Consider the following 14,847-nt stretch of genomic DNA (forward strand, 5'->3'; position numbering starts at 1 on the left):
GCCATGCTTACTGAGCAATGTCACGGCTCAAATAATGGGTCTTATGGAAATGACATACAACATGTCAGAAAGAAAGAGCATCCTGAAAGAATACCCCAAGCTATTACAAGGACTAGGAAAGCTGAAAGGACGACAAATAACGCTGCATATTGACGAAACAGTAAGACCAATAGCACAGCACCACAGAAGAGTGCCAATACACCTGCAGCCACAGGTAGAAGAAGAGCTTGAAGCTCTACTGGAGCAGGACATAATAGAGCCAGCGGAAGGACCGACGCCCTGGGTGTCACACATCGTGGCTGTCCCAAAGAAAGACGCGTCCAAAATAAGAATATGTGTAGACATGAGGATACCAAACAAGGCCATTGAACGTGAACGACATCCCGGACCACACCTTGATGACATGATCAGCTGTCTCACAGGCACAAGGCGTTTTCCAAACTGGATTTGTGTAAGGGATACCACCAACTTGAACTGGATCCTCAGTCTCGGTATATCACAACATTCTCCACCCACATAGGTCTCTTTAGGTACAAACATCTGAGCTTTGGGATCTCATCCGCTGCAGAGCTATTTCAAGAAACAATAAGACAAATAATAAGGCCAATAAAGAACAGTTTAAATTATAGCGATGACATTCTAGTGTTTGGCAAGTCAGATGAGGAGCACGACAAAGCTCAAAGAGAAGTGTGCTTCCACCTAGAACAGGCAGGTTTGACACTGAACGAAGATAAATGTGAGCAAGGGCGTGACGAACTGGTATTCTTCGGCCACATCTTTTCCAAAAGAGGAATGCGGCCGGATCACAGCAAGGTGGAAACGCTGGAAAAGGCAAAAGAAACCAACTGATGTAGCGGAAGTGAGGTCATTCCTTGGTCTAGCAAGCTACTCCGCAAGGTATATCAAAGACTTTGCCACTGTAAGCGCACTACTAAGAAAACTGACAAAGCAAGGACAAAGCTTCTCGTGGACCGACGAATGTGGCAAAGCATTTGAAGAAATAAGACAGGCTGTAACAGCAGTGGATCACCAGTCATATTTATTTCGATCCAAGACTATGCGCAGAATTAACTGTAGACGCATGTCCAGTGGGACTAGGAGTAATATTGGCACAGCATCAACCAGGGTGAGACTCCCCAAGACACATAGTGGATATGGAAGCAAGAGCTTGTCGGATGTCGAGAAAGGATACTCTAAACCAGAAAAAGAGAGTTTGGCAGCAGTGTGGGCCTGCGAACATTACCACATGTTCATCTACGGAAAACCATTTACAATTATAACAGACCATCAGGCACTCACAACAATATATGGTAATCCGAACGCAAAGATACCGCCAAGGATAGAGAGATGGGGAATCAGGCTCATGGACTAAAACTTTAATATAATCCACAAGCCAGGAAAGGAGCACAACCCAGCAGACTATGTGTCGCGGCACCCTCTGCCACAAGCCTGGCAAGCAACAACGATGGCAGAAGAATATCTCAATTTTGCATTGAAGCTCAGCACACCGACAACAAAAACATTGGAAGAGCTGGAATACGAAACAAAACGAGACCACACCATGCAGGAGACAATGAAGATTACCAAACAGCAAAGATGGAGACACGTGAACAGCAACAGCAGTGTGGAAAGAGGGGTATAGAAAGAAGAACTGCTGGCATTTTAAAGGATAAGTGAGGAACTGTCGGATTGCGGAAATGGGATAATAATGAGGCACCCGGATAGTAATGCCCCGGACACTGAGAAGAAGAACAGTGGAACTGGCGCATGAATCACACAGGGGAATTGTAGCAACCAAAAAAATGTTTCAGGAAAAATTGTGGTTTCCGAGACTAGACAACATGGTGGAAGAAATGGTGATGCACTGTCAGATCTGTCAAATAACAGGGCCCTCACCAAAGCCGGAACCGCTGCAAATGTCCCAGCTACCGAAGGCAGTGTGGACAGAGCTGGCAGCAGACTTCTATGGCCCCCTGAAAACAGGAAGTTACCTGCTGGTGATAATAGATGAATACTCAAGGTTCCCAATAGTGAGACCAGTAGCATCAACATCGGCCAACGCAACACTGCCAGTTTTAGATGATGTATTCGCAGCATGGGGTTCACCACAGACTCTAAAAACAGACAATGGCCCGCCATTCTCAGGAGAGGAGTTCAAGAGGTTCATGGCATACCTGGGAATCAATCACCGAAGAAGAACACCGCTGTGGCCACAGGCGAACGGTATGGCAGAACGGTTCATGGGAACTATCAAGAAGGCAATACAGAGGGCGAAACTGACGCAAATATCAATTGGGCAGGCCTTCTACCAAGTACTAAGGGACTATCGCAACACCCCTCACAGCTCCACGGGAAGATGCCCTGCAGAACTGGTATTAGGGCGCTCAAGCCGAGCGAGACTGCCACAAATAAAAGAGGTGGAGAAAACCGAACAAAAGGACATTGCTGCAAGAGACAAGTACAGAAAGCGAAAATGAAAGCATACGCTGACCAAAGAAGACATGCAACAAATACAACAAGCACTGGCGTTGCCAATAGGTCTCGCAGTAGGAAAGTTGGAGCTATTGGTTTTGTAAATGACATTTTATATTTATATATCGTTATAGGCATTGTCAATAACAATATATAAATATAAAATGTCATTTACAAAACCAATAGCTCCAACTTTCCAAATGCGAAACCTATTGGCAACGCCAGTGCTTGTTTCAGTCAGGCAGGGTTGTCTCCGTGTGTGTCGTAACTGGAGGGAGACAGTATGATCTTTTTTTTAAGGCTTTGTATCGGCACGCTTCATGCTAGAAGCGCCGAGGGGTAACCAGAGACGAAATACGCTGGCGCGTGGAAGTCTGGGAATGTTGGTTGCGCTGCATTTCCCGTGTAAACTTTTATTTTTTTATTTTTGCATGTACCCGGTGTTTAATGGACTCGAAATATATAAGGAATGTATTGAACATGTCACGTTTTCAAAGGTAAATATCAGGTGGTTGCGCTGCTCCGCGCTTTTACAGGTCTTAACAATAATTACAGAGACAAGCGTTAGCAGAAGGCGCGCTTGCTAAATTTTCTGAAATTTTTTGTGATTTTTGCTGTCCAGGGCGTACTGACATTTTGTCAGGCTCCCTCAGCTCACTTGAGATAAATGTCCTCATGATATACCCCAAAATAAGAATATGGCGTTGTACCTCTGATGACCCGACTTTGTCCCAGAACACTTGAAGCCACCTTAACAATAGGGCCTGTGCTAGTGCATGGCCACTTGAATTATGAGTTACCACCAAATTATGTGGCTGGCTTGCTAAATGACCATGCAGGAAAAGTCAAATTAGCTGCACATTTTTAGATAGTATTAACTATTTTGTTATTTTTATACATTGCACTACCTTCTGGGCAAATATTTCACCCTATTAGTATTAGTTTAACAACCATACAAAAATAATCTACTGAAATATGACTTGTTACCCTATGCGATGGGCCTTCACAAACACTTTTGGCCATGTTTTAGTAACCTTTGATCAGTTTAAGAGTGAAACAATTTTTTTTTGTTAAAATCTTTAGATTACATAGCAGAGGGCAAAGTATGTGGCAAATGCCTCGAATTCATATTTATGCGAAGAAAGCCATGCCTGCAGAATCGCAAAATTCCAGTGTCCGTGTGCTACTGTAATGCAAATTTATGTTGTGACGAAGCACCTGACGTTCAGCCATGCAGTTGCAATTGGTATTCCTTGTAGTATTGCATCGGGATTGTGTCGCTTTTGGAATTCTGGTAAAACTTGGAGGCAGGAAGGCCTAGTATAGTTTGTCTTGAGTTGAGAAGCTGTCCTTTGGTGAGGTGCAGAGGTGGGCCACGAGCACTAGTAGGGTAAAAATGGTTGTATTGGTGTAGGAGTTGATCGAGTGACCGGAAGTGACATTGTTTCACATTTTCTTCAACTGTAAACAAGTGCATCCATTGCATCTATGGTGCAGAGTGGTCTAAGTACACGCCTGTGTGCGAAAGCGCGATGCGCTTGGAGAGAGGCCGGATGGGGGCGGGGGCTATTGATTCTGTTTTATTTAAATCGATGCTTAAAAAGAGAAAAGCGTTTCTCTGTCATTGTTGCCAAATACATGATCTTTCAGTACTAGGATAAACTAACTGCACATACCAATCGTTTTTTGCAACATACAGAAGTGACGATCAAGCTGCATTTGTGAGAGAGGCCGGATGGGGGCGGGAGAGCCTGGTGGGGGGGCGGGATTGCGAGGGAGGAGAAGTGTGGCAGGCGGAATGCCTGTGTGCGAAAGCGCGATGCGCTTGGAGAGACAAGTGCTGTATATTTCACTCGTGTAACAGCACAAGAACAGGCTATCTGCGCACGTCACCAAAGAGAGAGAGCACATAATTGTGATCTAAAAAGGCATAAAGCAAGCAGCAACGGCCACCATTGTAATCTCGGGACCACTTCAGACTCGGTGTGTTTGCTTTGGCAATGCGTGATCGCCTGCGGACGCCCATGAAGTACTTGGCGTTGTTTTGCAATAAGTCTGTAATATCCTGTATATTGTGTGTATGCATATTTCCCACTACTCCATCTGTAGAACACTCTGGTATGATGTCATTTGGAATGTTGTTCTATGAAGCAGTCAGTTGGAGTAGGGCTGAGTGCCTAGCTGGGTGCTCCTGGTGGGGCTATATACTGATGTACTACTGTCAAGTTTTCACCTTTGTCTATCAGATCGGACGGCCTTTGCCAAAACGTGCTTGCGACCTGGGATGAGACATTGGTGGGGCTACATGTTCTTTGCTGTATTTCGACTTTCGGACTGTACTAGCAGTGGGGGTATGCAGTGAGCAACAGTGTCCTCTCAACCCTCAACAGGTCAGTTACTGCTGCTCCTATCAACAAAGAAGGTACTGTCTTGTTTTGTGTTTTTCGCCTGCACATTGTCAAGTTCAACTCCACGTTCAGTATACTGCGCACACCTTGCCTTTCATCACGCTCCTACTCTCATAATATACTCAAGTCTACAAACTGCTCACTTAAACTCTCATCAAGCATATACTGCTGAATCGTGCCCTATTATGTTCTTTTCCACATCGAGGGCACATTTATGATAGAAAGCTGTTGTTCACATTTCTTCAAGGTGCGTTTTAAGTTCGGCGATAATTTCAAAGAGTGAGACATTTAGTCTTTCATTATTGGGGTCGTTTGAGCAACGGACCTCTCACCTGGCTTCTGTTTGTTTTCAAATGGAGGCGCGCGTCTCTTCAGCTGGTTCGCACTTACCTGCATTGTTGTCTCGTGCGAAGCCATTCACTCATGCTCTTCGTTTTCAAGGTTCTGTTGCTAGGAACACAGGAGCTCTTCTGTGGACATTTGGGATCACGTTTACGTCTAGAGCCACCCGGCGCGACGTAAAATACGTACCGCCATCTTGGACTTGGAGTGTGCTTTTGCGTGTTACGAGTTGGGATTTTTGTTTCCTGGTGCCATCTGCCAACCATGACGCTACGCTTAAGGACAGCTTTTCCGTGTCATGTTCATCATGGTTTGATGATCGTTGTATTCCTCTTTAAAGCAACGCTCTACCATCAGACGTAATGGCAGATTCTGTCCTCAGGGACCTCTGAACGGACTGGACTTTGGTGGCGTTACGATTTTGGTGAGTTCATACCTGCAACCTTGGTTCACCGTGGTCTCCTGTCTGCGTTTCTATGGATCTACTCGGACTGATGCTTCGTGGAGACATTCAATCGCCTTTCTCATTTCTTCGCAGTAACATTTTCCCTTGTGACAAATGGTTTTCTTGGGCCGTGTACTTTGTATGACATGTTATGTTATTTGCAAACAACATCTTTGTTCTACATGCATTTTCTGTCCATAGAACCAATTAGGTTACAGTTTTTTTTAAAACATGCAAAGGGTTTTGCTGGATAGTTCTCTTTCATAGCATATTTGTTTGTGCACTGGTCTAGGAGTACTTATTTCATACTATTGCCCTACACAGCGTGTTGTGTGCTTTGGTTCACATCACTTGACTACATAACGTTTTGCCTCTAGCCGAGTGTCATTGTACAATTTCCTTTTTTTTTTTTCACAGTGCACATGCAGTACCTCAACTCGTGGTGTCACATAGGAGTTTCTCTTGTCATTACAGTGCATATTGATGTTACCCTATAGGGGGTGTTATGCATGTATTTTGATCCGTTGTTTCTGTGCACAATTTTGACCTCCCTGGAGGTGTGTTTATTGGGTCCGCCCATCATCCTGTGCATAACTTGACCTCATGTCGAGGTACGTTTTTAACAAATACATGTTATTTTTGCTCATGACGCACAAGTTATTACTTGTGTAACGATATATCTGTAAGAGACATTAGTTAGTGATAGATTCCTTACCTTAGAATATCCCCAGGCGTCAGACTGGATCCGGAAAGTTTTGCGTAGCAGTACCCTTGCGCGTCGGTAGGCGTCGTCTGCGGCTCTGCGTCCGTCGTCGGCGTCGTGGGCGCCGTGATGAGGTCGTCGGAGTACTTAGACGCCGCCTCCGCGTGCGGACGTCAGTTCTTAGCCACAGCTTTTCCGCGCCAGAAGCGCAGAGCCATGACAAAAACCGACACTGGTGCCAAGAAACTAGGGCCCTGAAGGGGAATGACCTTAACCCTTGATATCGGTTCGCAGAACGGGGAGGATGGGTGGGTCGGTAAGGAATCTATCACTAACTAATGTCTCTTACAGATAGATCGTTACACAAGTAGTAACTTGTGCATCTGAAAGAGACACGTTAGTGATAAATTCCTTACCTTAGAATAGATACCCCAGCAATACCATCCCCGTGGTGGTGGGTCTGCGAACCGATATATTCACACCAGAAAGTCCTGGAGAACGGAACGGCCGAAGTAGCCATCCCTCCGGACTTGACTGTCCAGGCAGTAGTGCCTTGCAAACGTGTGCAACGAGGCCCACGTAGCTGCCTGGCAGATGTCCTGCAAGGGCACACCGCGGCCCAAGGCAGTTGTAGTGGCCGTGGCTCGAGTAGAATGAGCCCTCAGCCCAACAGGGGGTTCCTTCTTAGCCAAGGAGTAACACGCCTGGATGCACATGATGATCCATCGAGAAATGGTCCTCTTGTGCACCGCTTTCCCTTTCTTAGCGCCCGCGTACCCAACAAAGAGTTGATCATCCACCCGGAACTGGCGTGTGCGATCCAGATAGAACGAGAGCGCACGTTTTGGGTCCAGACGGTGGAGCCTCTCCTCCTCTCTCGAGGGGTGCGGAGGCAGAAAGAAGGTGGGCAATGTGATGGACTGCCCAATGTCGAAGGCCGTGACCACCTTAGGTAAGAAGGAGGGCCTAGTCCTCAAAACAACCTTGTCCGGATGGACTGAAAGAAAAGGAGGCTTACAAGAAAGAGGCTGGAGCTCACTCACTCTCCTGGCAGAGGTGATGGCTACCAGGAAGGCAGTCTTCAAAGAAAGAAGGCGAAGAGGACAGTTGTGAAGTGGCTCAAAGGGAGCGCACATCAGAAATGTGAGAACCAGGTTCAAGTCCCACTGAGGCATCAGGAAGGGAACAGGAGGAAAAGTATGAGTGATGCCCTTCAGGAATCGATTTACGATAGGGGACTTGAACAAAGAAGGTTGGTTAGGCAGCCTCAGAAAGGCTGAAAGAGCCGAAAGATAGCCCTTGATAGTGCCCAGAGCAGAGCCCTGCTGGGCAAGAGAAAGAAGGAAGAGAAGAACCTCAGAGAGAGGGGCATTGAGGGGATCCACAGCCTTTTCTGTGCACCATGCCACAAATCTGTTCCACCTGCAGGCGTATACCGTCTTTGTGGAGGGACGCCTGGCTGCCAGAATGATGTTGCAAACTTCAGGAGGCAAGTCAAATGGCCTCAACTGCCGCCGCTCAATCTCCATGCATGGAGGTGGAGACTGGACAGGTTCGGGTGGAGGACCGTCCCCTGCTGCTGCGACAGAAGGTCCTCCTGAAGAGACAGACGAACCGGGGGATCGACTGACATACTGAGTAGCTCGGGATACCAGTACCTTCGTGCCCAGTCCGGAGCCACAAGGATGACTTGTGCCCGGTCGCGCTTGATCTTCTTCAGCACTCTGGGTAGAAGAGGTATAGGCAGAAAGGCGTACAACAGACCGCAGCTCCACCCGCGACGAAAAGCGCCTCTGAGCGAGTGCCGCCTTGGAAATTCCAACACCCAGAACTGATGACATTGCGCGTTCTCTTCGGTGGCGAATAGATCTAACCAAGGCTCTCCCCATCGCAGAAAGAGGCCTTGCGCCACGTCCGAATTCAGACGCCATTCGTGATCCATCGAGCACTGACGGCTGAGTTCGTCTGCCCTGGCGTTCAGAAAACCTGCCAGGTGTTGAACCACCAGAGTCACGCCCTGATGTTCCAGCCATTGCCAGAGGCGCAGAGCCTCCTGGCATAGGGTCCACGACCCCACCCCGCCCTGTTAGTTGCAGTACCACATGGCGGTGGTGTTTTCTGTGAACACCTGCACTGCACTCCCTCGGACAGACGGGAGGAATGCTTTCAGTGCCAGACGAATCGCCCGGAGCTCCAACAGATTGATATGGAGCCGGGACTCCGCCGGAGACCAGAGGCCTCTGATCTCCGCCTCTCCCAAGTGGCCTCCCCAGCCCTGGAGGGACGCGTCCATCACAACCACGTGCTCCGGTTGGGGAAGGGAGAGGGATCTGCCGTTGACCCAATCGCGGTCCGTGAGCCACCACTGCAGCTGTCTCGCAGTGCCCTCCGAGATCAGGACATGGTCGGACAGGTTGCCCCGGTGCTGGGCCCACTGAAACTTCAGGTCCCACTGCAGAGCCCGCATCCGCCACCGTGCGTGATGCACCAGAAGGATGCAGGAGGCCATCAGCCCCAGAAGCCGCAGCGTCAACCTGACCGAAACCCGGGATAACGGCCCGAAGATCGGAATCAGGGCCTGTATATCCCGAACCCGCTGTTCGGGCGGGTAAACCCGAAACTGCGCCGAGTCGAGAACCGCTCCGATGAAAAGGAGCTTCTGAGAGGGGCACAGGTGCGACTTCGGCACATTGATGGAAAATCCCAGCCGGTGCAGGAGATCCGCCGTAGTCTGGAGGTGGTTGGCGACTGCCTGGGGCGAGCTCGCCTTCAACAACCAGTCGTCTAGGTAGGGGAAGACTGAAACCCCTAACCTGCGCAGGTGAGCTGCGACCACCGCCATCACCTTCGTGAACACCCGTGGGGCGCTGGTAAGGCCGAAGGGGAGCACGGTAAACTGAAAGTGCTCGAGGCCTACTGTGAACCACAGGTAACGCCGGTGGGCCGGCAGGACGGGGATGTGGAAGTATGCGTCCTGCAAGTCCAACGCTACCATCCAGTCTCCTGGGTCTAGGGCAGCCAAGACCTGAGCTAGTGTCAGCATTTTGAACTTCTCCTTCCGGAGGAAGCCGTTGACGTTCCTCAGATCCAAGATAGGGCGTAGGCCCCCTTTGCCCTTCTTGGGTACCAGGAAGTAGTGGGAGTAGCAACCACGTCCTACTTCTGGCCCAGGAACGCGCTCGATGGCCCCCTTGGCCAAGAGGGCCGACACTTCCTCCTGCAGGAGCCGCCAGTGATCCCCCGATACGCGGTGGTGTTGCGGTGGCATGGCTTGAGGGGTCGTCTCGAAGGGGAGGGAGTAGCCCCTTCGAACGATCTGCAGCACCCACCTGTCCGAAGTGACTGTGCGCCAGTGAGAGTGGTGATGGCGAACCCTGCCTCCCACTGGCGTCACATGGGCCGAAAAGCACGGACTAGGAGGGTTTAGAGGCGGATGCTGCGGGGGCAGGTGTGGACTGGCTCCGCTTGTTTCCCCGACTACCTCCACGGCGGTTTCCACGGCCGCCGCCGCGCTGGACGACAGTTTGCGGCGATTGGCTGGCGGCACGGGTGGGGGCGCCCCTTCCCTGGCCACGAAAGGGGCGAAAGGCACCCATTTGAAGGCGTGGGGCCGAGAGGCCCAAGGACTTGGCCGTAGCCCTGGAGTCCTTAAAGCGCTCGAGCGCGTGGTCTGCCTTGTCGCCAAAGAGGCGACGGCCATCGAACGGCATGTCTATGAGTGTATTTTGGACGTCTGCCGAGAAGTTGGCGGATCTCAGCCAGGCGTGGCGTCGTATCGCCACCGTCGTAGCCATCGCTCTGCCCAGCGAGTCAGTAGTATCCAGTCCGCACCTGATATTATACTTCGCTGCGTCCCGGCCCTCCAGTAGGGCTTGGCAGAGTTTGGCCCGTACCTCCAACGGACACTCTGGCAGCACTTCTGCACCGTTTCCCACAGAGAGTGGGTGTAACGGCCCAAGAGGCATGCGGTGTTGGAAGACCGCAGTCCCAAGCTAAGGGACGAGAACACCTTTTTGCCATAGGCCTCGTACCTCTTGGATTCCCGATCGGGGGAGCCGTCGGGAAGGCGGTCTGGGAGTTAGAGGCCTGGATAACCAGACTCTCGGGGTGGGGTGGGTGGACAGGAAACATGAGTCGCCCGGGGCCGGGCGGTGGCGTCTGGCCACGTTCCTATCTACAGGCGAACCTGTAGCGGGCCTGGACCAAGTGCCCAAAAGAACGTCCGTCAAGGCCTCATTAAACGGCAGCAGAGGCTCCATGGAGCATGACTGCGGCTTAAGGACCTCAGTGAGGAGGTTAGTCCTCACGGCCGCGACGGGGAGCTCAAGGCCCAAGGCCTTAGCTGCCCTCATCAACACCACACTATATGTAGCGCCCTCCTCCGAAGCCACGGTAGGAGGAGAGACGAATCCAGTGTCTGGAGAGGTGTCCAGGCCACTGGCCTCCCCAAGGTCTCCTGTCCAGTCCATGTTAGACTGACATTCCCTTGTCAGAGGGTCCTCAGACCCCTCCCAATTCTCCTCTTCCCCCATCTCCTGAGATTCAGGGTCATAAGCGAATGAGGACAGTTCATAGAAATGAAAATCTCCGAACAGCGTCGAGAGCGGCGCCGATAGGCGTCGTCCCGACGTCGGAACCGTTTGAGAGGAGGCATCGGGGCCGGCTCCGCATGAGGACGACGCCGGAGGGGACACCACACGGACCGACTCCGGGGGGGTCGTAAGGTCCACCGGGGATGGTCCTTCGCCCGAGGAGGGTCCAGCGGCACCCTGCGGCGCCGGGCCCGAAGGCACCGACGACCCCGGGGCCGCTGTACACTGCGGCGCCGGGCCCGAGGGCACCGGCGGTGTCGGGATCGTGGGGCCCTGCGGCGCCGGGCCCGAAGGCGCCGGCGGCGTCGAAGCCGAAGCACCCAACGGCGTCGGGGTCGTAGCCCCCGACCCACTAGGGCCCCCAGACGGGTTCACTGGGCCCGAAGGCGCCGCGGAACCCGTCGGAGGAGAAAGGGACCTCATGGCCATGAGGAAACGCTCGATCTCCTCCGGCGTCGCGTTCAGCCCAGGGACCGGGGGTATGGGGCCGGACGCGGCGCCCGCGACTCCCGAGGAGCCGCGTGGGCGGTGTCACCCGAACCCCCGGCCACATCGCGCGAGCGTCGGGGGGGAGTCGGAAGAGCGATGATGTCTCTTCGACTTCTTGTGCTTCTTACCTGACGACTTGGACCCGGAGGAGTGGCGCGGACTCCCGGAGCTGTGACGGCTCCGTCCCCGCGACCTGTCCCTCGACCTCCCGTGGGACCGGGACCGGGACCTCACACGGCGCGGGGCCGACTGGCGGATTTCGAGTCGCCTGCGGGACCGCTCCCGTCTGGCCTTCCTCGAAAGGGCCCGACAGTCGGAGCAGGCCTCGTCGTCATGGTCGACGCCCAAACACATCCGGCACAGGCGGTGGGGATCCGTGACCGACATGGTACGGTCGCACTCGTCGCAATGCTTGAATCCGGGCATCCCTAACGGCACCGTCGGAGTCGTAAAGACTTCGAAGTGGATCAAAAAAGATCACAAAAGTTTAGTCAAAAAGTGACTAGGGAACTGCTCTTTCCAGATCTGCGCTGGCTGGCGCGGAAAAAAGAAGAACTGACGTCAGCACGCGGAGGCGGCGTCTAAGTACTCCGACGACGACGGACGCGGAGCCGCAGACGACACCTACTGACGAGCAAGGGTACTGCTACGCAAAACTTTCCGGATCCAGTCTGACGCCTGGGGATATTCTAAGGTAAGGAATCTATCATTAACGTGTCTCTTTCAGATATTACATGTATACCTTCACTTCAGTGCACATTTTTACCTTTCTTAAGGTGTCTAGTGTAGGTTAATGTTTTTTTTGTCTACAGTGCACAACTACTCATGGCGTTCCATGTGTTTACCTTCATTTTAGTGCACATTTTTACCTTTCTTAAGGTGTCTAGTGTAGGTTAATGTCACTTCTTGGCGCCCCTTCGTGTCATGGCCTGCTGTGATGACACTTCCAGTGAGGTCAATTCCTGTAATGCTATGTGCGATGCTCTCCCGTCATGATGTCACTTGCATACTGCTTTTTTCTAGGATTTATCCCCTAATGTGGCTGCAATCAACTTCTTAATTCAGGATTTTCACTCCGATTATGGTATGTCCTGGAGACCCGAAGTTAGCCCATCTGTAGCATCACAAGCAGCGTGGCCTCACGTGACGTAGCCATGGCGCACACGTACAGCGTAAAGGGGGTCTAAACTGAGCTCAAGCAGAGGTTGTGTTGTGTAACGCTAACTGATCGGACCGGTAAAACCACTCGAAGGCTGAGAGAAAGGATGACTTCGTCCAGTCCGGAAGATCATTTAAGATTATATATTTGAACAACTCGAGCCGGATGCAGGCGTCAAGGCGGGTCCGTTACTGTGAGTGCAGCTGGCGTTCGTAAAAACAGGAATCCGCCTGCGCGCGCCGCTGAAGACTGACGTCAGAGTCCACCGCAGGCATGGGGGAGGGGCGACCACAGAGGGACGCAGCCGCTGCCACCAGAGGCAAACTCGGGAATTTGTATCTTTACCTCATTAATCCCTTAACGAGGGGATTCTCTGGTTATATATCGGCCGTGTCAAACTGCTCAAGACGGATCACGTAATCTAAAGCAGCTAGACGAACACGTTAAATTAGGTTGCAGTTGTTGTGTGACACCTTCCTGGGTGTTAGTAGAAAAAGAGCTCCTACAAGCACGAAATACTTTGCCAAAACACACAATAGTAGCAAACAGTCATAACTGCAAAACAACTGCAATTTTCAGTGCAACAAATAACGAAAGGCACGTACTTCCTAGTATTTGTAGATTTTGTCACCAGGTAAAGAGCAACTATTCTGTACAGTTCTGCCTACCTACTGCATTGAGCCTCCGGCCCATGCCAGCGCTGCAGGATTCTAGCGGATTACAGAAATTGTGTATTGGCTTTACCTCTGCACACTCCTGGGTAAACTTTTCAACGTTTTTACATGAAAATACTAGAATAGATTAATTGTGTGATTAAGGGTGTTTGTAATTTGATTGGTTAAACGTTAACACCTACAGACAAGGTTTCTCCATCCTGCAGCGTGTCACAAGACATCCTAGACTCGAGCATGCCAACCAATGTAACAATTAGCCAGACTAGAGTTGGAATAAAGGCCACTGCAATGCAGGTGAGGGCCCCTTCAAGTGCCCCCGGACAGCCATAGGACAATCATACATGCCAACATTTCAGAAGAGCAGAGGGAGATTAAAAAAAAAAAAAAAGCAGGAAATGGGGCCTTGAATCGGGTTACTGGCATGTAGTGGCTTTGGAAGTGTGCTGCTGCAGGATTGGACATTTGAAACACAAATGCACGTTTTTTCTTACCTTTCAGAAGCATGGAGCGCAACGGGAGGCAGAGAGAGGGGGATGCAAGTGTTGTGCACTGGCCTGGCAGGTTGCTGGCAGTGCATGGTCCCCCACCCCCCTATCCTCCTACCCCCCTGTGTGACAGCCCGGGCTAAAACAGCTTCCTGTGCACACACACAGCCGCAATCCCCTCTCCCCCCCAGTACTTCACGGGTCATTAAAAGACCATTCCCTTGTTAATGACGCTTTGTTGGTTTCCCCCCCTTCTAGAGCCCCTGCCTGGCCACTCTGACTGTTGCTGGAAGAATTAGCACTTTACACAATACCGAGCCCTGTCAGCTGAAACTCCGAGGAATCGGGTTTTTGCTTGCAGGAATCGGGAGGCGGGAGACTAGCCTTAAATCGGTAGTCTCACGCCTGAATCGGGAGGGTTTTCATGTCTGGATATCTGTAATATGCGGGAGTCTCTGGGGGCCCTCGACACATTCTGTTGGGGGCTCCACCATTTTACATTAAAACAATTCGCCAGACCTACGCCCATCGGGGTGTGTAAGAGAGAGAGAGACAATCGTGGACTAAGCCGCATACACAGCTCCATGTTATGACATTCGTTTGCAGCATTTCCGTGGGGTGAAAAAAACAAAATATTTGGACGCATAATCGTTTGAAGTAGCTTACCACAAACCCTCAAGAATTGATAGGAATTGCCCCAAGAAGCCAATGACTCATTGCACTTCTAGCCCATCATTAAAGGCATATGCCCCACAACAGGATTAACATTATGGAATGATTCTATGTACACACACTGGACAGCTGGGGGCAAACATACCTATCTTCATTTCGGAACACTACCCACACTATAGCCAAGGCAAGGCAAGCCGCAGCCAAGAAGAGAAGTCGGACTTCTGCAGTTTTATTGAAGCAGGTGACTCTAAAGATTAAAAAAAGAGAAATATCGTATTAATCAAAGACAAGCTCAGTGCCAAAATAAAACAAACAAAATGCTTCTAATGACATTAATATTAGACACAATAAATCTCTATTTTAGAGCCAGTAAAGGTTGCATGCAGCCTGAAGAACTGCATCAGAA

The 14,847-nt window shown here is 50.9% G+C and overlaps 1 protein-coding gene across 1 annotated transcript in view; it reads right to left on the minus strand.

Moving 5' to 3' along the window:
• The window catches only part of SPPL2A (signal peptide peptidase like 2A), a 311,837-nt gene that overhangs the window by 147,501 nt on the left and 149,489 nt on the right, over positions 1-14,847 (minus strand). Inside the window, exon 8 of the mRNA XM_086958253.1 lies at positions 14,587-14,688. Coding sequence (XP_086814379.1) covers positions 14,587-14,688 — 102 coding nt within the window. The remainder of the gene's footprint in view (positions 1-14,586; positions 14,689-14,847) is intronic.

The sequence above is a fragment of the Lissotriton vulgaris genome, chromosome 2_1 (assembly GCF_964263255.1).
Source record: "Lissotriton vulgaris chromosome 2_1, aLisVul1.2, whole genome shotgun sequence".
Taxonomy (NCBI): domain Eukaryota; kingdom Metazoa; phylum Chordata; class Amphibia; order Caudata; family Salamandridae; genus Lissotriton; species Lissotriton vulgaris.